Source organism: Rhea pennata, chromosome 17 (assembly GCF_028389875.1).
Source record: "Rhea pennata isolate bPtePen1 chromosome 17, bPtePen1.pri, whole genome shotgun sequence".
Lineage (NCBI taxonomy): Eukaryota > Metazoa > Chordata > Aves > Rheiformes > Rheidae > Rhea > Rhea pennata.
Window position 1 is genome coordinate 14,305,753 of NC_084679.1, and position 27,084 is coordinate 14,332,836.

General features: G+C 37.2%; 1 protein-coding gene across 5 annotated transcripts in view; it reads right to left on the reverse strand.

The window, feature by feature from the left end:
* MED13L (mediator complex subunit 13L) overlaps nt 1-27,084 on the reverse strand; it is a 202,894-nt gene that overhangs the window by 20,734 nt on the left and 155,076 nt on the right. For all 5 annotated transcript variants that reach the window (XM_062589962.1, XM_062589961.1, XM_062589960.1 and 2 more), the window contains 13 exons: nt 24,241-24,969; nt 22,694-22,916; nt 21,650-21,755; nt 21,140-21,264; nt 19,505-19,604; nt 16,047-16,267; nt 12,698-12,903; nt 9,386-10,332; nt 8,577-8,756; nt 6,661-6,884; nt 5,419-5,611; nt 3,543-3,987; nt 1,839-2,058 (listed from right to left, as the gene is read on the reverse strand). In XM_062589962.1, the coding sequence (XP_062445946.1) occupies nt 1,839-2,058; nt 3,543-3,987; nt 5,419-5,611; nt 6,661-6,884; nt 8,577-8,756; nt 9,386-10,332; nt 12,698-12,903; nt 16,047-16,267; nt 19,505-19,604; nt 21,140-21,264; nt 21,650-21,755; nt 22,694-22,916; nt 24,241-24,969 (3,919 nt within the window). The remainder of the gene's footprint in view (nt 1-1,838; nt 2,059-3,542; nt 3,988-5,418; nt 5,612-6,660; nt 6,885-8,576; nt 8,757-9,385; nt 10,333-12,697; nt 12,904-16,046; nt 16,268-19,504; nt 19,605-21,139; nt 21,265-21,649; nt 21,756-22,693; nt 22,917-24,240; nt 24,970-27,084) is intronic.

Here is a 27,084-nt window from a genome sequence, read left to right on the forward strand (position 1 = left end):
CTCAGCCATTCTTACCCTGACGTTCAGTTTTGTCTGTTTCAGAAAGCAATGTCAAGTAAAAATACTTCAATCTGCATGTTCCACCAGCAACAAGCAGATTACCCTGTAAATCTGTACAGCGGGAACAGGGAAGAAAAATGGCACAGTGTACTCGTACTGTTGAGAAATAGTGTCCTTCAATTGGCTGCAGAAACCTGTGTTTCTTTGGAATAGTAATACTTTTGGAGCAGAAACTGTCATTTCAAAGTATTATCTTGCATCTAGCCCAGTGAGACCCAGGCAGCTTTTTAGCAAATATTTTCAGAATTAATAACTTTTAACCTACAACTTCTATCATTCTGGTTTTCACTTGAACCACTAGAACTTTGGTAGCATATTCTGTTTATTAAAGGCAGTGTATATTTTTAAAAGACAACTCCTTTATCCAGGAATTTCAGTAGCAGGGCTTTTCTAATCTACATAGGAATTATAATAAATCTGTAAACACATTTTTATTTGATTTATTTTTAAATGACTGTTTATTTCTATGTACTCTAGAAAAGCTATGAGAATACTGCACTAGTAACTACATCCTGTTACACTTAGAGAAAACTGTCTACTATTTTGACTTTGCTGGCAAAACACCACAAATTTTGACAGCCAAACTGTTAGAGTGCAGAAAATAAACATGATTTATAAAGAGCTGGTAAGCCCATTAGTTCTTTTATGCAGACTTAGATACAATTTCAATATACAATTTACATTTCCTTGCATTTCAGATACTGCAATGTCAGTTGCTATTTTATTTTTAGTACCTTCAGGCTTCAATCAATTAAATTGCCTGGAGTCTACCAAAATATGCAGCTAATATGAAGCTAATTTTTAATTTGTCCCCAAACCTAAAATGTTTTGGTGAAAATTCTCCCTCACTTCTTGGAATAATAAAGTTGCTATGAAGGAAAATGTCAAGATTATGAAAAGCAACAAATGTCTTCAGTGTCCAACTTGAGACACCATAATAGCCTCTAATATATATATTTTTAATCCAAACAAAAACAAAACACTTTTAAACCAAGTTGAGCATTCATGAATAAGGTATATAAAAACAATTCACTGCTTCTGAGTATCTTGGCTAAATCCTTTTGCTAATTCTTGCATGCATTAGTCATGCATACGCAGAGTCTGTTTGCTTGTAGTTTTTGGCCTGCCATTCTCCCCCCACTTAGACTGAGTCACTGGGAAAGAAGACATTTGCCAAAATGCAGGCAGCCTGGGCAATAGTCCAGGCTCTCTTTCTGACTACACAAATTCAATTCTTAAGTAATTCCATATTAAGTAACTATTATTATGTATCAAGCTCCGTGGTAAATTATTTTTAAGCAGCAGATAATAACAATACAATAGTTAAATTATGCATTAAATGTCTGGTTTCACATACTTCTTTTGCATTAAACAGTATAATTCAGAAAGAATTTAATAAACAAGCAACTCATCATGCAAAGTAATCAAAGGAGCAACTGAGCATTTTTCCCCTGGCAATGGCAATCCAAGTTGCAAGTTATATTGAAATATCTCTTCAGGAAGCATCTATCATAGCTGATTGCTGGAACCATGCAAAGGATTTGATTTAAGGTTACTACGGCTGTCTTAAATTAATATCTCCATCAAAGCCAAAGCAAGTTTTTTTTTTTTTTTTTTTTTTAACTTACAGCCTTGTACTTTTAACACAGTAATTTGTAAACATTAAGTAAATTTTATATATTATCCTTCATTTTATGTCTTTCAATATACTGTATATATCAAAAGTATGCTCTGATAGAATGACTGTTCAGTGTGGAAATATGGAGTGAGATAGTTACCTGGAGAATGAAAGAATTCCTCATATTCTCAGGCAAGTTATCCAACATTTCTGTGTAGCATCTCATCAAACTTAACAGCCAGAAGTTGGCTGAGGCAGATTCTTCATCTGCAGTGTAGGTAAAAGGATCCACCATGTAGATGACAACTGCTGGAGGATAGGCATTGCTGTCTGCAGACTCTGGTTCAGTGGGAACCCCTATTCTCTCCCTCTCTGTAACACTAAACATACATGTTTTGTTAATATCAAAGGCAAATTACAATTATTAATTATTGGTTTTGCTCTAAAGGTGTGGGACAATGAAGCAGAGGAGGGGAAAAAAGGAGTAAAAAAGGAGTACTAGGTGATCGTTACTTTGAGAAACAAAACTAATAAACGTGGGAACAGTGACTGATGAGAGACTGCTTTTAATCACAGCACTATGTAATAAAAAATACCTGTTAGGAATGATGCATCAAAGATACTTACCATAAAGTCTAACAATCTTATTTAATTCAATCTGAATAGTGTAGGGCTGAAGAATATGGAAAAAATTACTAGTATTAGCCCTGTTAGTTTTCTTCTTGTGTTTGTGCATGCCTTGTTTTTAGCACTCTTTGGGGTTTTACGTTGGGAGAGGGGGAAGGGATGTAGGAAGGAAGGAATTGAGAACTGAGGAAAAGTGGTATCTATGGAGACTGAAGTCCTCTATTTACAGGAAGGGTACCATTGGTAATGGAAGGAGCAAGTGAATTTTTTCCTTGGTAATGGCAACCCATGTTGCAAGTTACATACTCCTCCAGCAAAATGCCTCAATCATGAACAGGAGGCTCAACATCTCTAAGTGGTAAAAAGCAGCTCAGAATCACTTTGTCCGTGACCTCACTGCATTTGATAAAACAGTATTTCGCACAGATCAGTAAGTAGATGTTTTGAGAATAACCTGAACTAGGACAGGATGTGGGCTTTTCATTTAAGATACAGGAACTCCCTAGTCTGTACCATGACTATTAGTAATATGTATTAGTATAAGAGTAATGAAAAACATGCTTTCTCAGCAAGTAAGTTACAGATGTTGAAAAATATTTTTGTAGTTGTTATGTTTGGTGGATGGCTATTTATTATGAAGTCTTTAAAAATGCTGTGTTGTTCAAATTTATTTTGAAAAACAAGTATATTCCTGCTCTCTGACCTCACAGTACATCTGTTTAAAAAAAATATCATTGCAAGACAAGCAAGTTAGGACAAACAACCCCGCCCCCCCAAGCATGGATCACATTTTTGTCTATTAACATTAGGTGAATGATGGAGTTGCCCACGTAAGAGGCATCCAGTGCCACAAGAGAGATCCTACAGTTTCTGACACATGTGAGACTGAGCTAGCAGATACGGCACAGAACCTATGAGACACCGTGTTCTTGTACTGCATCTGCAGGCCAGGTGGAGTACGGCAAGGCATCTCAAATGGCTCTACAACACCCATGTTTGCATAGTTGAATGTCTTTTATCCACAAAGGGGAAGTTTGTTTTTCCAATTCCCATTACCAGTAATTACTGAATGCAAAAAAAAAAGTCCTGTTCTGCTTACAACCAGATAGCAGTAGTGCAACATGTCAGTGTGTCCTTTAATTTCAAAGATTTATGTAAGGCTTAAGTAATGAGTCGCATGAAAGCAGGAAAATACAGGATTTGATCAGAAGTACTTTGAGTCATTTAAGTCACTTACCCTTCTTGTCCTTCTTGTTGCTGTTGTGGTAAGTTTTGACCCGATTCTGTGTCTCCTCCAGAACCTGTGCTTCCTTGTGAGCGGTCTGTTGTGTTTCCCCCAGTGCTGGTGTTTTGCCCTGGACACATGTTCCCACTAAACCCTGGAGTGGAGGTTGTGGTCATCTGGTTAACGCCGGGTGTTGCAGAAGATGCTGACAGCTGTGGCACAGAGGATCCAGAGGATGAGCTACTTCCTGCTGGAAGGCTAGTGGTCCCACCATTGGGTGTGGAGTTAAAAGAAGTGCCTGGTGGTGGTGCCCCAGGAGCTGAAAGACATGTTGAATTTGAGGGTACAGATCCAGTGTTCCCAGGTATTGGTTGTGTCTGGCTTGCTGGCGCTGGGGTTTGGTATTTAGGTGGTAGTAATAGGCTGCTGTCAAGCTGAAGAGTGGCTAAGTAAGGTGCTGAAAGAGCATAAAAAATAAAGGAGATTAATCACAGTTTATCAGATTGAAGTCATACAACATTTTCTATTTTAAGAATATGGTAAGAGTATACAAATAGTAAGTCAATATGATCTCCATTGTAAGTATTTACTTTGGAATCAGTTCTTCAGGGTTTCATTTCTAACTGATGTGAATCAAATGTCTTTGAAAACAGGACTGCCTTTGTAGAGCTCTTGCAGTATGAAGAGAATTGGAAGTGAACCAAAGTTGGTACTGATGTGTCATTTACCTCTGGCTACATTTGGTTGGGATGGCAGCTCTATATAGTGTTCAGCTTTGCAAATTATTATATGACATTTTTTCCACAGTGCATTCCACACATTTTTCAGATTATCTTTGTCAGACTGAAAATCTAAAAGTCCTTTTTACCTGAGTTACAATAATGGCAAACTTAATGTAGTTATTTCTGTTCGTCGGTATCAGAAAAAGAATTCACAGTGACTTTTTTAAAATGATAAATAAATAAAAATAAATATATACATACATATTTATTCATTATTCATTTAGTCTCAGAATAGGTACATAAGCAGAGAGTTTCTAGTATTGTCCCCAGCCAGATGCATCTGCTGTGAACTGGACAGCCCATTCTTGCAGTAGCTGTGCACACACTACATACTTCCGCATGTAAGCCTAGAATACTTATTTTAAGTAGCATTGTCGTAATTCCTGCCTCCCAGTTATGTGGTAAATGAAAATTAAAAACAAGCTGAATGTGTCAGCAGGATTATTTGAGATAGATGAGTCCCATCTTCTACCAAGTTTTCCTTAAAAGATGGGGCAAGCATTCAGAAGACTGTAGAACTGCCCAGCTACTTCTGACCTCCATCTGCTTTTCTTAAAGCTTCTTTCCCCCAAAACCAGAACATCAATACTCAAGATAACCAGACTTAAGAATTGTCAGCCCTTTTTCAGAGCAAAGAGAGTAAGCATTAATTTAAAGAATTAATTCTTTAATTAATTTAAATTCCCAGAATTAATTTAAAATTTCCAGCTATTTTTTGCACATTTCAGCTAAGGTAGGCAATATTTACGTGGCTGGCATTCTGTGATGACTACCTGTCTATCATCTTAACAAATCTATTTCCACTGTCATTTTGGATGGGTCTGTGTTTTTGTGCTAGATCCTGTTTCTCAGTCAGCCACACCATATGCATGTTCGATTGCCTCTGGAGCCTTTCTAGAATGAGCAACTATGTCTCTCCCCTGACAAAACCCGGGAGCCATATGGTGGTTGGATCAGTTCAGGGACTGCTCCAGCCACATAAAACTTAAACAAAAATTTAAACAGATCATAATTGTATCTTAAGTACCTGCTTCCACCTGCTGCAAAGAACCTCTGAAGTACCTACAGAAAACAACATAGCCTTGCAGTCTCCCTAGCAGACTTACCTAGGTGATGCCGGCAAACTTGCGCATAAAGTTTGAGTCTGGAATGATTGTCACACTCTTCAGTGCCCCAAGGCTGGTTAAACCATTCGCTCACAAGCTCATCCGTTAGCTTTTGGGCCACGGTCTTTCCCACCCGCATAATCCCATCACGTAACACTTTGCAGATTGGTTTGTGCTGGCCAAGTCTACACATCTAGTGAGGAAAGAAAAAGTATTTGTAACTAAATGCCAAGCCCCTGAGTAAGTCATGCAGACTGATTTGTAGCCTAAAGCCCTCTATATTCAGCCCATGACAATACAAATCTGGCTCCTTAATAAATATAGAAAAGCTACATGTATGTGTTAACTGCGTTACAGTCAATGTAAGGTTACAAAGGAGTCTACAGTATTACAAAGTACACAGTATGCATGAACAAAAAAAGTTTCTATCTGCAGCCTCGCAATTATAGGAAAGCAACAGTTTGTTCAACCAAGTCCTTGCACTGTAGGTTTCGTTGGGCTTTAGTGTGTTAAGCTGTGATTGTACTGTAGTATTAATACTAGTATTGTATCTTCTGTAAAATGGCAGAATGTGTACTGGAAAACAGCAGACGCCAACAAAGCATCTTGAAGCCTAAAGAGCATCACATTTACGTAAGCAGGACCAGCTTCACTTCTGTGGAAAGTAGATTGGTATGTTCCAAAGCTGTATTAGCCATATCATTGACTGGATTGTTACAAAGACCTATTAAAGCCCAAGATACTAACTCAGTGCAGCCTTTCATATTAGACAGAAAATATTTTTGTTGGTAATAGTGGGGTACTAGAATTTTATCACTCTTGAATGGCTATTCCAGCATCCTGCTGGAAAACAGTGATTTAGCTATTTATAGCTCACTCTGCTGTTTGATGTTTGAGGAACGTATTGTGCAGCGCATGTGCTACGTGACTTTATCCAAATAAACTAAGGGAAAAAAAAACGTGACAAAATGCTTGCTTTTACTATTTTTCAAATATTAACGGGCATCACATATGACTACATTCCAGGATTAAATTTTGTGTTTCATAGGAATCAGTATCTTAACAGTGGAACTAAATTAGATACTAATTTTGCACTCTGAAAACAGAGGAAGACCCAAAATGAAAGCAATCTTCAATTAAATATTTGTTACTTAAACAAACATAGATTTCTCCCATTGAACATGCAGCAAAGCAGAAACAACACTTAAGAAGAAATAATTCAGAGTGGTTCCTCTTTCTGACCTCATATACAGCACTCAAGTCCCTGAAGAAAGTTTTGGCTCCATCGAGCAAGGCCTCATTTTCTGGACACACCACAATATAGGCGACATCCCGATGGCCCCCGTATGGGTCAAGCAATAGCCTCTCCCAGAATGGCAAGGAGAACGGAGAGATTGTCAGGAAGTCCTTGTCATAACCCACAAGTAAAGTTGGGATCGGAAGAGGCTCAGGAGATTCCTCGGAGCCTTTAATGGGAAAAAAGAAAAAAGGTGATGTTAAAATAACTGGCTTAACTGGAATGGGTTCTCTGACATATCAGGAAGTGGGCTTATCAGAAGAATATTGCAAATCACTTATCCCTTGCCATGCCAAATTTCCTGAAATTTTGACCACACTATGGAAGTGCATACAGTGGCTGTATCATGCCTGATAATGCCTTTCTACAATCTTAAGGAGAAGCAAGATCTATATCATACTTAGGAGGTGTCATAAAATCAAAGTTCTGTCAGCCAAAGTAGAGGTGGGAGCCAATCAAAGCACCAGTTAAACTTTCCTAGAAAGCTGCAATAAAACATCTTTCAGTGCATTGTAGATAACACATATTGCCCCTCCCGAGGCTTCATCCTTTGGGTTTACAAAGAAGAGGTTTTACCTTTCTCTAAATGATTATATAATCATATTTAACCATACTTCATAAGTGCCTGTTCCAGAAAAAGCAGTAACGTGAATTCATGAGATCTGGTTTTATGGTTTTTCATCTACCTCCACCTGATTGTGCAAAATTATCAAGTAAAATGGTTAGGCAAACTTACTCCATGGTATATAATACTAAGCAAAGTTATCAGAACATAATTCTAAAAATTGCCCCTTGCTCCTTTTCATCACAAAAGCACTTGCTTTCACAGCTGACAGAATTTATCATAAAGTTTAACACGATATATCCCAGACATTGTGCTCATTAGAAGAAATACGGTTGAAAAATACAAGCTAAAACATACCTTGATAGTCTCTGCAGAATATATTCTAACTTCATTAAAAAGTCAACATTCAATTAAAAAAAATACCGGATCTACACCTCAGGCCTCTACTTACTACTTACTGTATGGTAATTTCAGTTGTATTCTCTGGTAACAACTGGCAAATCCTAACTCTTTACATTAAAGTTACAAATGTTGTGAAAAGATTAGAAGTATGTCCCATGGAGCAGAACAGCTTTAGACTGGAACTGTAGTAATCACAAGTTGTCCTAGCTCAAAGGAAAGCAGCAGTATATCAAATACCAGTGCAGAGAAAATAATCAAGTGAAGCACCTTGGAACTGTAGAATAAAACTAAGCAAGACTGGATCAGCTGAGACAGGTAAGAAACAGAAAAGGGTCAAATGATGTTCAAAGGTCAATCACCATTTTGCAAACGTGCACATACAAAGTCTACCTTCTAATCTCTGTTTTCCAGAAGAATGACTTATAATCAAGAGATACTTAAACTGAAGCCTATCACAAACAACTTAAGACTATGGGAAGTCTTAGAACAAGTAAACCTCTCTGTGGGCAGAATATACCCACTTTTATTTACAGGATTTGAGCCTTGGCCTAGAAAGCCCCTCTTCCCTATTATGATTTAGTGCAATTTTAACAACTTCCTCTCTTCACATTATATATGTACTACCTAGCTGCAGTACAAGCCAAAATACAGATTCAGATGGGGATTTTGGTCCTCTCACAGCATTTAGGCACTCTGTAAACATGCATCATCTAGAAGGGTAAAATGTTCACTGTAATATTCAATATTCAAGCATATGCTTCAAATGCCTTTAAAGACCATGTAGAGTGATCTGAAGAGCCCATTTATTGTAACATATTTTCTACAAGAAAGTGCACATTTCCAGAAAACCATGGCTCTCATTTTAATTGTTGGTGTATAACACAGTATATGTACCGTAGGTTCCTCGTCCTGCCATCTTATGGAACTGCTGCCAGGTGAGTGGTCCCTGCACGTGCTGGATGTTCTCCCAGGTCCTTCCTGTTCGCTTCTTCTGGATAGCATCCTGGAGAAAGGGCTGTAGCGACAGCAGCATGCGCACCACATCCTGGGAGGAGAGCATGCTGATGTCCAGTACTGCAAATGACAATGGACCATCAATCATTTTCATTGAGGAAAAGGAAGAATTTTTTTTGAGATGGCAGCATTTTTTGGTTTATTGTTCTCTCACAGTGCTCTTCACAATGCCCCAAAATCTGTACAGTTTTCAACTCCTTAATGAAATTTAATGTCCTAATTCATGAAAACATTACTGAACTAAAGCTATTACAGACCTTGTCACACACCTTTCATTGCAACCATTGTCCAACTCAGTTCATAAAGAAGTCAGAGCACCTTCAGCATTCTTCAAGCTCCTTTTCTTTTCTGATGAGCGTTTACACCCTCTTCCAAAGAAGAGGGGTCATAGCCCACTCCTCCTCCCCCTCCCTAAATACTTGAAATATTTTACATCTCTGCTTTGGATTTGTGAATTACCACAAATTCTGACACAAGTTAGACTACAAAGTCTAAATGCTAAGGACAACCAGACTTATTGTTTCTTTACCTGTAATTTTATAAAGCTCTCAAAAATCTACTTTATTCCTAAGATATTTTATGCATTTCATTTTCCATATGAAGATTAAATAACTTATGGTTGGCAAGTTTCAAAAAAATTTATCAAAGTTGCAAACAAACAAACAAAAAAAAACTACTCTGACCCATACCATTGCTGTGAGGCCAAGAATGTACAGTGGCACTTCTTACTAGGGCTTCATCCACTTTTCCACCAGTGGGGTTATCCACATACTGCCTGCCTTGCTCAAGGGCATTGAAGCATTCTATCCAGGAATCGTTACTATCTGCCTGCAGTCTGTCATAACTCCAGTTCATACAGGGCAGCGTCTGACGGTTATTGGAGGACATATAATCCAAGCAGCTCAGAGACGTGAAAGGCTGTGTGTGCTGATTCTGGAGGAGGAGAAGGAGGCTCATCGGAGGCTCCTGGGTCCTTCTAGCTCCCTCTCCCATCTGAGAAAGCAAGTTGCTTTGACACATCATTAGTCGTCTTTCTGCAGCCTGGCCAATATCTGAGGTCTTGCCAAAAATATCCAACTCATCCTCAATGAAGAGCCCAGAGTTGTAACCTAATTTGCGGTTCATAATAGCACTAAATCCACAGGTGCAACGGTACTGATCCTCATTAGATGAATCTGGGATGTATAATCCAACATCTGCCCCTTTAATATTCATATTACAGGCGCATATGCAACAGCTATCAAAGTTACGATCTTTGAAGATGTTCAACACAGAGTCTGAAAGAATCAAGGTGACATACAGGCTGTGGGCTTCTGGGATTGGCTGAACAGTGGCTGGCTCCACAGAATTAAGCGGTCGTGTAGTAGAAGGGGTAGAGGCAGGTGAACCTTGATCTGTGCTGTCATATTTTACAGATCCTTGACCACTCGCAGTACCCCCACCTCTAGGAGTCCTTGGGGTCCTGGGAGTGCGGGGGGTAGGGACAGAGAAGCGGGGAGTTGCTGGTGATGGCAGAACTCCTGCTCCACTGTTGCTGGCTGGAGCAGCACTATTTAGCATCACTGGTGTATTCATCTGAGGAGTGCTCATCTGAAGATAGTCTTGGTCGGCCAAACTCCCAACACTAGGCACATTGCTACAAGAAATACATGTAAAACAGAATTAAACGCTACCGCATAAACTTGCTTGGTTTGGTTCCTAGAAGAATGATTTTAAAACACAGGGAGATGGTGAAAAATGAAAGGGTTCATTATAAGTTACAGTAAAGAAGAAACATCTTCAAGGCATTCTGCTCATAAACTTTTACGCATGCCTCATGTAAAATTTCAGTTCTCAGTTCTTCATTTTTTTAAAAAAGCAAGTTACATAATAGAGCAAAACAGTTAGTGGAAATTAAGAAAATATTTCATAGAGGCATAGAAATGCTACGTCGTTTTAGAAATAATCAGTTTAAATACCTGTAGCAAACAATGCACATGGCACTTGTTATATACAGTATTGTTTCACAGTGGGAAGGAACTGCCAGTAGTATTTCAGATACTACAAAAGCAAATACTCATTTAGCACTATGTAGTCCACAGGACAAAAGTGACATGTTCCATTCTAAACTCTTAATCCAGTAAAGCTCAGAATCATGTTTTTGGGTCATCTCATCATCACTGGTTCTTATTACTTAAACTTTGTCATTCTCTGCCAAATTCAAGTGACCAGAACAAGTCTGTACATTCCCATGAGATCTGTTTTACTCGAGAATGACTCATTATACCAAGAAACAGATAATGCAGGCCTGTTCAAAAGAATAAGATCTTTATTTAACTTTTCTCTTTCCAAATTGTTAATAAAACATTTTTCTTGAAATGTGTCCAATTCATTTTATTTCCTGTCCCTAATATGTAGGAACACAATCAATCTCCCAATAAAGGAGTGGAAACAGAAGGATTTTTCATGTTTGCCTGTCCTTCCTCTATATTTTGTGTGTTATTTAAAGGAGTATTATTTTAAGGCTCATATATCATTAGCAACTTGAAAAGGAAAATAGTGAAGAACTTATTCCTTAGAATCATTTAGTTATCTTGAACTAATATATGTCAAACTCAAGGTAAGAAAGGAAAAAAATGAACAAAGGTTTGAAGGAGTTCTGAATCTGAAGCATACTGAATGCCTCAGACTAATAAGAAAAGGTGACCTAGAAACCTTGATTGGCAAGCACTACTCTGTCGGAAGCCTGCAGTAATAATCCTCACTCTAATTGGATTATATTGAAAATAAAAGATTTTTTTTCAACAAATACCTGAAATTAATAACCAGCTCAGGTCTGGTGAATCAGTTGCTATTATGGAGAAAAAAAAAAAAAAAAAGAGAGAGAGAGAGAGAGAGAGAGAGAGAGAGAGAGAGAGAGAGAGAATTAAATTGCTCCCTAGGCACTATCAAGGGTTTACAATTTCTCCTTTGCAATTCTTTTGAGAACTCTGAATGATCCTTTGGAGCTGGAAAAGGACTGATTTACAGGATTTAGAGTCTGATTTAAAGATACAGACTACTTCCTCCAGGAGTGAATACAGGGCAGCAGGAGACCTTTAAACTGTACTGCACCTTTTAAGAAGTTTTATAAATTTAATGCTACAAATTCTTGATAGATATCAAGATCTCCAGCAGTGATTTTTTTTTCCATAAACACATAAACACTGCTAATTTCTGAAAATTGAGTAAGGAATACAGGTTAAGTTTAACAGGAGTGCTTGCATATAGGTCACAGCACTCATACTTCAAACTGAAAAGCCAACAGCATTTTTTTTTTTTTTAATATTTAGAAAGAGGAAGATAGCATACATCTCATCAGCATATATTTGGTCAGCAACTCAGTATGTGACCCATTCAGGTAAAAATCACTGGAACTCAGAAAAACTAAGACCAAATTCATAGACAAATAAATTCCTTGAGAACAGAGCTATCACAGGCCTGCTCAAAATTTAAGAGTCCTCAGAAAGCCAACTGGTATCAGCTATGAGCGCAGGACTGAACATCATTAACAGACTGATGTTCAAACTGAAAATACAGGACAAATAAAGAGGGGAACCTAATTGCAGACTGGAGAATACGGTATTTAAATGGAAGGCCAGAGATCTGAGAGGTTAACTGCATGAGTTTTATTCCTTAATGTTTCTGGTCTATGCTGAATTGCAGCATTTTCCTGCATCAGAAATTGCAATTAATTCAAGTTCTGTTTTTCCTCTGTTCTCTGAGAAGTAGCAAGAGTGTTATGAAACTGTATTGTGATAATTTCAGAAAACTGTTCTCGATTCAAATGTCCCTACCATCAGAACTTTTTTGAATTGAGGCAATGACAGATTTAAGAAGTTTACAATACATTTGCAGGTTACTTGATGGTGTTGGCGCTTAATAAAATATGTGTTTAGTTAATCAAAATATTTTTTGCATATATTAACCGCTTTAAGTATGGGCATAACATGTTCTAAAATTTTCTGCAACACCGTACTTACTTGTAGCCATCTCTGATGAAAGTGGCTGCAGGTGGCAAAGGAAGTTGTTCAATTTTAGGAGGAACTGCCCAAGAAGGCCTGAAAATGCAGGCATCTGGTATCTTCAGAGGTAGGAGGCACTGACTTGGCAGTATCTTCAGGGGAGCAAATATGGAGGAGCCCACAAAAGGTTGAAATGATGGAACTTTGTGCACATACGAAAAATCCTGTAACATCCAAGTGATATTGTTTACAACAACATGGTATGGTTCATCTTTATATTTAAATAATTATTTTTAATTAAAAACAATTGCACTGCTCTGAACCATATATAACTACATTTTTCTCATAATTAAGTATACCTATTCATTCTGCAAAACATTCAGGACGAGCTCCTTCACAAAATTCAGCTAGAGGCGTCTTACTACACTGAGGTACTCTACAACTTTCTCTAACGTGAGAAGATTTCACAATTAAATTAGATTCATTTAGGATATGAAATGTCTGAAAATTAAATGGTACACTATGAAATATTCGAATTACCTAACTTAAAGCACCTAATTTAGGCATGTAAAAAGCTGATCTTTGCAAGACTTCTATACTGACTGTGGAAAGGCTGAATCACCTTCTGAAGAAACCTTAGGTGCTTAAGTCAGCCTCTCTGAATAACACTCACTTTGGGAATTGACATAATCCCGGTAGTAATGGTGGACCCTTATCACTAGCACCATTCCGAATACCACATGTAAAGCCACCCAGACTGGAGTTCAAGTGTCTGTCTTACATTTACTTGCAGAGAACAAGGACAAAAACTTCAGACAGCATTTCTAAAGCTATTCAAAGTTCTCTTCATAAGAAAACAGCTAATCCTTTTGAGACATATCTACAAAGTAACAATATTTATTAAAACAGTAACAGCAGTCTCAAAATTTCAGTATGTATTATTTCACTAAATCTTGACATTTTTCCCCTTGCACCTTGTTAAAGCATTGACAGATGAGGGATGTGTGGATTACTACCTCAGCTGCTGAATACTCAGCACAAGAAATGTACTTGCATGTTCTCAAAATGATTAGCAATGGGTTTAGGTGCTTGTTTCCCATCAGTGCATATGAGCAGGTGTGACACACTTAAAAGCAAGTAAACTGTGCTGCTGGAAATGTTATCAGGCACAATCAAAAATATATTTTAATACTCATACAAATGGGTGTTAGGGAGATTAAAATATCTTCACTGTCAATGATGCACTAAAATCTGTTCCCACTCAGAAACTCTCAAGCTCATCAAGTCACAATGCATATTTTCTTTCCAATCTTAAATTATTCTAGTTTTAGTAAATAGCTTACTATGCAAATGGAAGGAAAAAACAAATAAGGTCTGTGACAAGGGGAAGAAGTGTTCTTCCATATTTACACACAACATACCTCATTAAAAACGTATTTCAAACTTCTGTAATGGCAGCAAAATTGCAAGAATATACAAACTATACAAAGAGAATGGATAATTGTACATCAGAGCCTCTAGGAAGATGCCTTTTCTCATCATGCCTTCAATTTATCAGGTTAGAAGGAAGAAGAGATCTTGCAATAACAGAACAAACATTATACATCTACTTTACCAGGTGGTTAACTGTCTTCAGAAGGGATACACTGGTAACTCTAACTCTGCCAAGACTTCTCCAAAGTGTTTCTCCCTTTCAAATTGAATTATTTGTAAAAGCTCACTAACAACTCAGCTGCTTCCCAGGAGTCAGGTCACTTTACAGCCTCGTGAGCTGATAACTCCTGGTTCTGACCAGACACATTTTCTCATTATATGGAGACACAACCCTTGAATGCAACAATCTGTCCTGTTTCCTCCCAGGGATATACCTGAATGTTCCTAGCAGGAACATCAGAGTATTGGTTGCCTGTGCTTTACTTTGTGTCTGCCCAAGTTATAATCTTTACTGCCATACAATAAAATTTACTAATTCAGAGCTAAGTATTTTATAGCAAGATTATATTACATATCAGTATTCCCATATTGATATATAGCCACTTCTTGTCCATGCAGCTGCAGGTGCTGTATGTTTGTATGTATGGCTCACTCAGCAGTACAGATGCTTAGAAACAAGCCCTCAGCTAATTCCAACCTTCATAGGAGAATAATATGAACAGGAGGGTAGGGGTGTTGGGAAAATAAATGGCTACGAATATAGAAAAAGCAGGCTGTGCAGGATTATGGACTAAGTGGGCCTGAAGAAGAAGAATTAGGCTATAAAATGAGGTGTTGGGGACTACCAGGAGGACAGAGTTCTCATGTATATCTCCCTTTTTATTATCTGCATACACCTAGCATGCACTGCTGCAGAACCACAAGGAAATCTCCATTTTTAAATTAAATAATCCTCAGGCTATACTCACGGAAACACGATAAAGATAGCGTCTGACAAAAGTGACATAAATTGGCCAAAAAGTAAGTAATGCAGAATACACACAATCAGTCAGAATGATTTAACCTACCTGTTAACGTTTGCTAACGATGGAACAATGAAATACATATTAATGTAGACTAAGTGCTTATGTTAAGTCCTTTTATGTGATGCTATGAAAAAATGGATACGTCTTGATATGTAAGCAGGGGAGGTGAGTACTAGTACCCCGTAGCAGAGACCCCATTTTAAAATATTTCTTTACTCAGATACACTATAGGGCTCAATATAGGAGTAACTATGTGACATTACCTGACCTGTGTTATACAGAAAGTCAGATAAGAATGGTCCCATCTGGCCTTACAACTTGTGAAGTAACATCAGCTGAAGAAGAAACAGAGCAAGTTTTCAACCCCTGGGCTTTCTCAGTGATTTTCAACCCTAACCAAAAAAGGCAACATTTCAGAGAGAAAAAGGCAGCCTTTCTACATGCATGACTTTATCCTAGCTATATCCCCAGAGACTGGCAACAAGGAGTGGCTATACATAAAAGGTGCAACAGAAAAATTATCTGAAGAAAGCATTTAAGTACTACTTAGTCACAAGCATGATGTTTCTCAAATACATACATTATTTCTGCCAAGCATAGGACTTACTTCACATACAACGTTGTTTGGTTCCTGAGAACACCCCAGAAACATTACAAACAAAACTATAGCTATCACATGAGAGAAAAAAAAATACATAGTTAAAACTAAGGAAACAATTAAAAAGTTGTTTTACTAAAGAAGAATTTTTGTTTTTCCAGCTAAAGATTGATTCATACTTTATAGGGGTCTAATTCACATATATTAAAGTAATCTGCTAGGCACCCTACAATACATGTTATATATTTATTAAAAAACAAACAAAACATACGTAGGTAAGGTTATAAAACTAACATCTTTGGCATTTTACCTTAATTTCTTCAGGTTTAGGGCTACCTAATCCATCTTCCACCTCCATTTTAAACTCAGCAAGCTGTGTTGGAACCATGTTGACCATAGGACTTTCCATCATTCCCAAGGCAGTCACAGTCTCTGAACTTATTCCATCTTTGTAATTCATTACAGGAGAGAAGGCAGGATGTTGTTCTAAAGAAGGAGGTGTGGGGAACATCCTTTGGAGATCTGCCACAGCTAAACATGATGAAATAAGCCATTGTTAATCATTAAAAAACAAATTCTCAAGTAAACTCAATAAAATAAGGGAGGCCGGCTTGGTACTAGCCCCTATTTCAACTGTTAAAACCTAGAAAAGATTCTACAGACTTGCTACAGTTCTGACACCAGTATAAATTTAGATTAAGAGTTAACTCACGAGGATAAATTCCAAAAATTCCTAGGGACGCTTTGCAAACTTATTGTTCAGTAGCAACAACTGACTGGTACATGCATAAATGTAAACATACAGTTTTAACAAATATTTTCACAATAAAAGAGATTAATCGACCTTAACAGAAAGTTTACCCCAGCAACTGTTACTAAGGAGATTCAGAATAGTTACTTTCCTTTTCTGGAATGACACTGAATTCTAAAATGGAGGCTTTGTGAATTTTTGTGCAGTTAGCTGTGTTTTTGCACTGACCTACAATTACTGCAGTGTCATTTGGTCCACAGTGACATAATCCCTGAAAAAAAGACAGGCTACTGTTGCTAAAACAAACATGGGCACTTTTGCTTAGAAACTAGACTGACAGGCATCAGAAAATGACAGTAAGTCTCAAAGGAAACTTCAAAATAAGAATTTTGCACCACTAGACACTAAGCTAGGAAAATCCCTGTATTACCTCTCAGTAAAATTAATACAATGCAATCATTCATCATGTATTTTCTTTTCTTCTTTAAGGAAAAAAAAGAACACAGAAAAGCTTAATCAATTACAATGTAGTATATGCAATCAAACAGAAGTCAGAATAAAATCTTGCATTTTCTTCCCAATTACATTCTTTCTCTTTATTTTGCTTAAAATTCAGAACATATATTATCTTTTCCTTACTTGAATTAGGACAAATATTCTCCTGACATAACGATCACTCTGGTGAATTCATTGTTAAAATACACAAATTAGAGAGGGATAAATTCCCATAGGTATCTCTTCTCAAGTAGTATTTCTGACAGACTAAATGCCCATTTTTACTTCCATTCCTTTACATACATCCAGCCCTAGTTGATAAGACATACGGACACATTCCTGTTCAGTAACTTTTGCAGTCTGAAGATTATGGATAATTGGTAAGTTAATAGAGATGGATTTCTGGCAGGAAAACACCGAGCTGCAGAAATCAAAACTGATTGCTGAAACATGCTGCTAGTCTCTAAAACCAGTTGTGAAGGACAGAAATAAGTGATGGAATTAAAATTATATATCGTGTATGAATACGTTCACACAAATAGTTAACAGTACATTTTCAAAGGATGCTGCAGCCTCAATTTCTATACTTGCTCTGCCTTAACTGTGCAACAATCTGAATTTGGTTCTCTGATCTACAGAGATGAGACAGTTGGTCTCCTATTTAATTCTTTATATGAAGCGGAGCAACTTTAATAGGCGAGATCCTCCCAGAGCAGGGCTCTGGTGCGAACAACACTCAACACTGAAACCAAGTCTTCTGCATCCTGGAGTAATACAGTAAATAACAGGCTATTAAATATTCCCGTTCAGCTCCTTTTTCTTTCTTAGTCTTGCTTTGAGTGAGAACTTTAACAGAACTTAGTCTTATCCTGATACAGGATAAACAAATGTTGAAAACTCAAGTTCAGCAGAACGGAAAAAACTATTTTCCACCAGATGCTATTATAAAGTACAATCTACTCCTGAATGCCACTTGGATCAGCTATTGCCTCTTTTCAGAGAGATGTGTGCTTTAGAAAGTAGAAGGAGGAAAGGGACAGGAAGGGAAAAGGAAGGAAGGTTAGAATGAAGTTTAGTCAATAGGACTTTGCTATGATGTATGAGGCATTTCAGTTCCCTGTAGATACTATTATGCCTCAATAGCTGGTGTCAAAGGGAGACAGCTACAAAACAAAAGAAGTGGGTGTATCTGTTTAAACTATTTCATACAGCTCTATCGTACATCATTTTCTCACATTCAACCCCCAGTTAGCAAAATTCTGCAGTGCAGCTTCATTAAAAAAAAACAAACCCAACCGCCAACCTTACCGCAGCACCTGGCTAAGTATCATTATTCATTTGCATGTGTCACGTCTGAAAAAGCCTTGCACATGTTAAAAATGGATCGACTACACCTGTCAAAATCAAATCTCTGTATACTTTAAACTTCCACATTTGAGTGAATCAGCACAGCTTTTATGGGTCCATAAACTCCTGACTCATCTTGACACCATGTTTTTTTTCCCTCAATTTGTTCTCATTATCAGTTGCAGTTAATGAGAAGGCATTAAACAATTATTTGCAGAGAAATTTGATTTCTGTTTATAGTAGTCACAGGACCAAACATCCTTCCCTCTCACCAGGTAATCTGTAATTATAATGTGGCTGGCTAGTATCACACCAAAAATTCTCACCTCCCTCCTCATACGCACGCAAACACACACACATGCATATATATGCACAAGCCTAAAGAGAAATACCATCTACGTAAATAATGCAAGAAGAACTAGGTCTTTCAGACCATAAAGTTATAATTCTTAAAAGTTGTTGGCACAGCCCGTGCAAAAGAAATTATTATTTTAATTTGCATTATATATATTCAGTATACTAAGTTTTGTTTTAAAATTTATTCCACTCCTATAACCTTCCAGGTACTACATGTATAATTGCCTGCACAAGCATTATTTCTACCATAAACATCTCATCCATAAGGGGATTAAAATCTATCCTTAATTAGAAGCTAATACTTCTATTCATATCTTCCCATACCTAGATTAAACCCTGAAGGTAGTTTTAGTCTGAAATTGTCCTATGTTAAATGCAACTTCTTTCCTAGATAGGTTGCATCATAAAGGCCAAGCAGTAAGTCATAGTTTTAAAATCTGAACAGCTGTATAATGAAGAATGATTTATATTTAAATGGATATGGTCACGGTGTAAGTGACCACCTGAGATTAAACATTAAATTGAAAATATTGGATAGCTTCTAAAGGATCATTTGTAGCAACTCCCTTCCATGCTTCCAATCAAGGCAATGATGTCAGAAGAACAGCATCACAGATCTCAGTAGGCACACTAAAAATATGTCTGTATTACCATCCATTGTTTCCCTTAAAACTCACTTATCCTTTAGCAAGAAAATAAGCACACTAGCTCTTGTTCCTGAAAAAGCGACATTACAAGCTTCCTACAAAACAAGCAGTACAGCAGCTATGAGGTAATTTTCGCTGTGACGGAAGTGGTGATCAGTTGTTGCTACTTACTTGGTGGATAAGGTACTGCTGTTCTACCTTCCTTCCCTACGGGGCGTTCCTCAGACCCTGCTGTAGGCATTTTTGATGACCGAAGAGCTGGTGATACAGCCTAAAAGCATAATCACGTACCATATTGAAAAAAAATACAAAAGAATAGAATCGTAATGTTATTAAAAATCTGAAAACTCTCTGCACAAGGTTTTACAAAAAAGAAAGAAAAAAGACTGTACTTTTCCAGTATTTTAACACATTCTGCCCATCCCCTAACGAAGAGTCTGGAATTCTTTTGTCTTTTTCAACACTAAAGCCAAAACAGAAAGTTTCTAAAATATTTGTGTATTCATATATGTGCAAACACATGCATGTATACATACCCAGATCATATTGAAAATGTCATCATTAACACTTAGCTCAAAGTTAACATGACTACACTACTTGCTTCCATGTTCCAATACTATAAAGTAACACTGAGAAAACATCACCAAGAGTAAAATTGTCTGGTTAGTACACAGGACACAGAATGTCACAGACAGACAACCACAGGGTATAGCTCAACACATTACACGTTTTTAGACAGGAAGAACATTCAGTCTATCCAAGACAACAATGACTGCACACTAAAAGGTAATTTTTTTTTATTTTGACAGAATAGTCCTCTGGTAGACTTGCTATCAGCTGCAATATGTTAAGTGCAGTTTGTGTGAAACCACAGAACAACGCAAATAAAATGACCTATGGATTTGTTACCGATAGCCTTACTTAACGAATCGTGGATGAGAGCAACTAAAATAAAGTTCTGCCAAGAACGAGGCATTAGACGTTCAAATCATGTTATCTGCAGCAGTCAGTTTAGGATCAGCTTCTATGTCATTACGGCTAGATTAGATGAAGCTTAAAAACAGTAATCATTCTAATCTTTGACTGTCCAGGGGCTTTGATGTAAATCAAAGTAGTAGCAGTAATTGATGTAAACCTGTTTTTCCTTTTTTATTTCATGATATTCAACGAACTATTTTTCCTTGTAGAGAAATAAAGTGGTTATAGGAACAGAAAGAAACAGAGTTACTTCAGAGTATTACTTCAGGGAATTACTAAAATAGAGTAAAGCTGAATTTATTTTTCTTTGGGCAGCTTCTCAAACAAGGTAGAGGAATAAATTCTCAGTTAATGAAACTGAGATCTCCATAGCTCACAGAAACAAACACAAAACACTGACAAAAGCTAAAGACTACAAACTGGATCTAATGTACATATAAGGCAACCACATGGCTTTTCCTAAGGAAGCACTCTTACAGTCTGCCACTGCAATGACTACGACAGAAAGTTGCATTTTCCTTAGAGCATGCAGGTTCCCTTCACAACTGAAAAAAGAACTGTTGGACAACACAAATTTTGATGTTATCTAAGTGTTCTCCTAATCTTCCTGAATTTTATACAGTGATGATTTCTCTCTTTCATGGACCTCCTTGAAGAGTGTCTTAATGATATCTTGCTCTCATTTCTTCCTAATTACACATGCAAGTCTGCCTAGCTACCAACACGCTCTTCTGTCTATTAGGGAGGACTGCCCACCACTAGGATTCCAACATCATCATCTTTACCAGACTTTAAATCTACAGAACATTCAGTCCTACAAAGACTTACACCAAGCTCATCTTCATCTGAATTATCAAAGATATTATCTAAATCATGAAGTGATGGAGCCAGATCTGTCACCTGTGTGAGGCTACCAGAGCCTACTCGGCCTGCAGCATTGTCTTGCCGGGTATCTATCAAAAAAAAAAAAAAAAAAAAAAAAAAGGGAAAAACTGATGAGAAATGGGAGCAAATATAGGAAACAAAATTGTGTCTTCACTTTTACTCATCACTCTAAATAGGGAAGAAGCAGGAATCAGTGAGGCCCCTTCTCTAAAACGTATGCTAGAAATAACCTTGCCATAGTGGAAGCTCATGCTGAAGCCAGAATACTCTTTTCTGGCAGCTACTGCTCAATATTCTGCTTGTCCTTTTTAAAATAACATAAATATATTTTTAGAATATTTTTGTCCAGCTCAGACAGCTGTCTGTAACTCTCATGTCACAGTAAAATGTTTAGCATGTGATTTTTGAGTATTTTAATGTTGCAGCAGAGTGAATAAAAGAGCTTTTACCCACCTGTCTTAGGAGCAGAACTGAAAATAGACATGGCATCTTTCCCATCAGGCACTGGCGTAGAATGACCTGTTGTGGGGATTTCCTTGGTACCAATTCCGTCTTCTGACTGTAAAAAGAATGCAAGAATTTTTCATAGATGTTAATTTAATCTGTGTAAGAATACCCTGTCATATTAATAGCTTTCCTATGCCAAGCCATATGCAGGGCTCTTGATTCAACTTTTGAGAACCCCAAAACATTTAAAAAAGAAAAAATGTTAGTTACTTGCTATTTATTTATTTGTCAGGAAAAACATGAAGTAATGTAGCATATCAATTATGAAGGATTCTATACACGTCAATTAAGCCTGATAACCAGTACAAATAGTTAACACGTTCACTCTCTCCAGAAAACACACCTCCTAGAATTTTAAAGTGCGGTAGCTATCTATGGAAACAAATGAGGAAGAAAAGCCAGATAATGAAGCAGCATTATAATGGATAAGATAAATAGAGAGGGAAAAACATCATACAGCTGGAGCAGCTGATGGCTCAGGAACGATGATCAATTCATTCTCTCCATCATGTGGAAGAAGAGCTCTAAGGAAATGTTCAAACTAATATAGTGTCCTTGTCACAAATTCACTCAGTAGAAGGCTAAACAAGTTTTGCCCAAGGGAAGAAAGATGAATTTGGGCTGGAGATATCTGAGCCTTGCAGGGAGGTGATGTGTCATGCTGGAGGAAAAAACAAACAAACAAAAAACCCCCAAAGTTCTTTCTTCTCTGCAAGTGAATATAAGACTTGAAATATTTTATTTCTTAGGTTATCTCTAGAATCTGCTGCTGGTCAGAATGAAGATGTATAAACCAGCAACTATTGATTCAAAGATACCGTATTGAAACAAGTTTTTTTTTTTCCTTTTTCTTGTGCAGTAAAGAAAGTAAAGATCCCTTTGAGTTTAATCTGTGGAGTAGGTCTGTGTATTCCTGAAAGCTGTACAAATACTCTTCTACAGTAATATTACCGTAACAAGAATGTTAAAGACCTTGGATGTACAGGTTACCTTGTTCTTTTTCAAAAGATCCTTCTCAGCCCCAAGTTTGCATTTTTTATTGCCAGTGAAGCTGTACTTTATATCACCATCTTCAAAAGTGTAAGGATCACTAGCATCTCCTAAGCCTTCCCCAGGCTGATGCATTAGAGGCAAGCCATCAAGATAGTTCAGCATCTGCACTGGTTTGTTGTCTTCCAAAATTTTAAATCGTTTATTAGGTTGTGCTAAAAGCCTGAAAGTAAAAACAAACAAACAGATAATGCCATCATGAAGTAAAACAAATATGTCTTTTGCAACAAACAAAAATAAAAGCTCTGAAGATCTGTAGCTGTCACACATAAGCAGAGCCCATATTCCACTCCATCCTCTTTGATAGAGCAGAAATGTGTTTTTCCTCAAATGAAGCATACGTTCCCGTTCATCTAGTATTAAATACCTCACCATCTTGAGAACTTCTATTTTGGCATATTGAAAAAACAGTGAATTTTATCACTATAATATATATCACAGTATTTTGAAGCGCACATAATCTTTTCAGCCATCAAACTCCAAAATAATTACCAAAATAAATTTTGTCATAACTCAAAAATTCTCTGCCTCCTTCCTTTTTTAAACAAAGACAGCTAAAAATTCCTGAACATTAAAACAGTATAGGTAGTTCATATACTTCACTGAGAAAGACAATATGTGTTAATTGTATTTTATTTCCTATGGTAACATTTCTAAGAGATAAGAAATTGCTCTTTTGGATGTATAGACAAGAAAGTCTGTTAGAGTATTCAAGTTTCAAACCTACACAGACTGAAGTTAATAGAAAGGCTTTTATCAATTTCAAAGATCACGTGCTGGATTCACAATACTGACACCATTACAAAAACGTGGTATTCTGTAATACAGTATTAGTTATTACTTATGAAAAGCGTGGCACAGTGCAACTTTAAAACCACACAATTGAATAAATCACACTGAAGTGCCTGTACAGTGCCATAAATAGTTTTGTCTGTCCTCTGTCTTGTTAAAACCAAACACTGATGCAACTTTAAGGTTGCAAAACTGAACACAAGATTTTTTTTTCCTTTTTCTTGTGCAGTAGAGAAAGTAAAGATCCCTTTGAGTCTAATGATTTTTTTTAATGCTGAAAAGAGATAAGTTTAATAAAACCCTCACACTTGCTCAAATTACTTTCATAGAGATTACAAAAAAGATTTATCAGCTCTGATAATGTCCAACAAAAAGCCAAATATGAAAAAGATGAAGGATACCACAATTTAAAATTTCTTTTTAACATTAATGCCAGCATAGATAAAGCCTTTTACTTGTTGCAGAATTTTTATTTGAGAGCAAAACAATTATATGCAGAAATCACTACTAAAAATCTCTTTCCATTACCATTATCATTCTTACACAAAACTGTCACAGCTAAATTCTATCATCTATACCCGTATCATCCTTAAGGTTTTCATGTGGCAGGGAACTGCATGGTTGCAACTGAAAATGGAGTACGGTCAGGGCTATAATTTAATAAAACCATGGTTCAGAGCAATTTTCATTCCTACCTTTTCAGTGCCGTGCTGTCCGAGTTTACTTCCATCTTGGCATCGTATCTCTCGCAAGGAAGATCTGGTGGCCTGAACTCTGGATCATCACTTGGTGGGACACTATAGGTCTTCCACATATCTAATGAGTCGTTTTTGTGAATTATCCCACAGTATAATGCTGTCTCACTGACCTCTGCCATCAGAGGTAACCTCTGTCCAACAAGAACTGTCCTATCATCTAAGCTGGGCAACGGTTGAAGCTCCAGCCCGCTGCCATACAGTGCTGGGTTCACAGGTGCTGATGGTGGGTCCAGATTCTCTGCTTCTTGACCTCTTGGCTGGGGGCTAAGTGTGGGAGGCAGAGGGGAAGTAGGGGAATGGGGTGAATCCATAGGATTCATATTAATTTGCTTGCTTGGATTTCTAGCAGGTATAGATAGCGGCTTCTCATATTTTCTGGAGTTAGGGACTTCTAAAGAGGGTTCCATTCCTGCTAATCCCAGTTTCTGCCCTGATGTGTCCTGCTCCATGCATAGCTCTTCAGTCACAGAGGGCCTATGGTGAAATGGCATCAAAGGCCTTTTTTGCAGTTTATCTCCTTTTTCCTGTCTTTCTGTTGTTTTGTGCTTTGAAGAGGCAGGAGGTGGCAACGATGATGATGATGATGTTCCCACATTGAATCCTGGCTGAGTTATCGTTGGGGGACGGCTGGACCCAGCAGCACAACGCTGTTTGAAAACCTTGTGCCTAAAAGCAGAGACAGAAAAAAGCAACTTTATAAGGCTATCTGATCTAATGAAGAAAAATAAATAAATAAATAAAGAGTTGCTTCAGGATATCTTTTATCTATTCCTGATGTTTTCACACATTCTACAGTGGTCACGCGATCTGGACAAGGCCATTCAACTCAGCTTGGCTGCAGTTTCTCCAATCTATAAAATGGAGAATGACAGATTTTAGATAATAGTATTCTATGGAAGGAAGATTTAATGTTTACAAAAAGCTTAGAAATGCTCAGATGGAAGATAATATAAAGGAAAAAAATCAGGCTACTGTTGTTTTCATTACCCTAAAGAAAGATAGCCTTTCAAACAAAACAACTACTGTGGAACTATGCTGCTACTTTTGTATGGTCTAGAACATCTGTTACAAAAGATACGGATCTGAATTGTTTTAGTTATGCTCACAGATGCAATAGGCAGCAGGCTGCTTTCACGGCAGTTTCCTCCAGACGAGGTAACCAAAGTAAGTATTACTTTAGTCAAAAAGGAAGCAGCTACCAACTGATGAATACAGCATTAAGAAATATTTTAAAATATCTCAAGACTCAAAATGCAACAACATACAATCTTTATTAGCTTCAGATTTTAAGATGTCTTTTTCAGTTTATACCCAGTATCTTTAAAATGGGAAGCACAGGGCTGAATTTCAGGTAGTGCTAAACATCATTTTTACTATATAGCAGATGGTCCCTGAGGATGTTACGGTAGACACTTTTAACTCAGCCAATGTCATTCCATACGCATTTTTGGTTGGTTATTTGACCATGTTACAAGTGGTTCCAGTCTGATTTTTATTCGATGTTTTTTGTGGAAGAAAAGCATAAACAAATTGAAAGATGTATTGTCTATAATATTTGTATCTGTTTAAAGTTTTAGCATTTCAAAACAAATAACACATCACTATCACAATGAAATACAAATCACTCCATACTTACTTCTTTTTATAAATCACAATAACTAGTATAGAACATTTATTACGTTTCCTATCACAAACACAAGACAAACTACACTATCTCAAGTTTAAGTGACCTACTAGGTTGTAGAAAACCAATTCTGTTTTTATGACTTAGTTATTAAAAAACCTCAAATTTTGCAGTGCATAGTGGCTACCAAATGTAACACCTATAACTTCTTGTTCTTACTACTACATCTTTTTCCTGTCACCATCTACGTTGTATAGCATTTTCTTGGTTTGATTTGCAGGCTTTGCTGTTAAAAGGACATGTTGCAATTTCTCTGCCACAGCAGATGGTCTATAGCTGCAATCTCCCATAATGCAGAGCTGATGCCCTAATAACTGAAGATTTGCCTTAAGCATGTTCTTACACATTCCACTGATTTAATTCTCCATCATTCACTTTATTCTAATGGATCCCAGAAAATTACTTTAGACAGTCTGTTGTTCAACATATAAAGTTGGGTATATAGAAGATTCAAATTGATGCTGAGTACAATCCTTTAAGAATCCACATTTAAGATCATATCTTGACATTTATACTGGCATCTATACAAAACATACAATGGGTATGGTATAACTAAACAATTAGATTAGTATTACAGTAGGTGTCCAGCTTCAGTAGCTATGCAGAAAACTGCATAATACACATTAATTGCTCTTTGAAGTCAGGCATCTCCTTCATTTTAAGCATAAATGCTTTAATTTCCCTGCTGCTGCATTGGATTTCACCAACTCTAGCATGATTTAGTCACCAGTGACAGAGTGTTAAGAAACACTCTGAACCGCAAATGCAACTGAATATGTTCATAGATTCAAGTTGCCATTGTCCACTCTTGGTTTGCCATGCTTCCCAGGAGAGCCTGGACTTCAGTTTTCTATAGAAAATGCTTGGCATCACGACAAAACATATATTTGTTCCACATTCTTGAGTATACATACAACCAACAAGCAACCAGGGCAGAGAGCAGGCTGCAGGACAGGAACACTCTTGCTTTTGATAAAGCATACAGTCTGTCCGGTTGAACACTCTGCCCTCTGTATGACATTATTTCTCTCTTCTTCTAAATGCACAGAGAACAATCTGTTTCATAAAAGAAGTTGAACACAAAAGGAACAATGGCA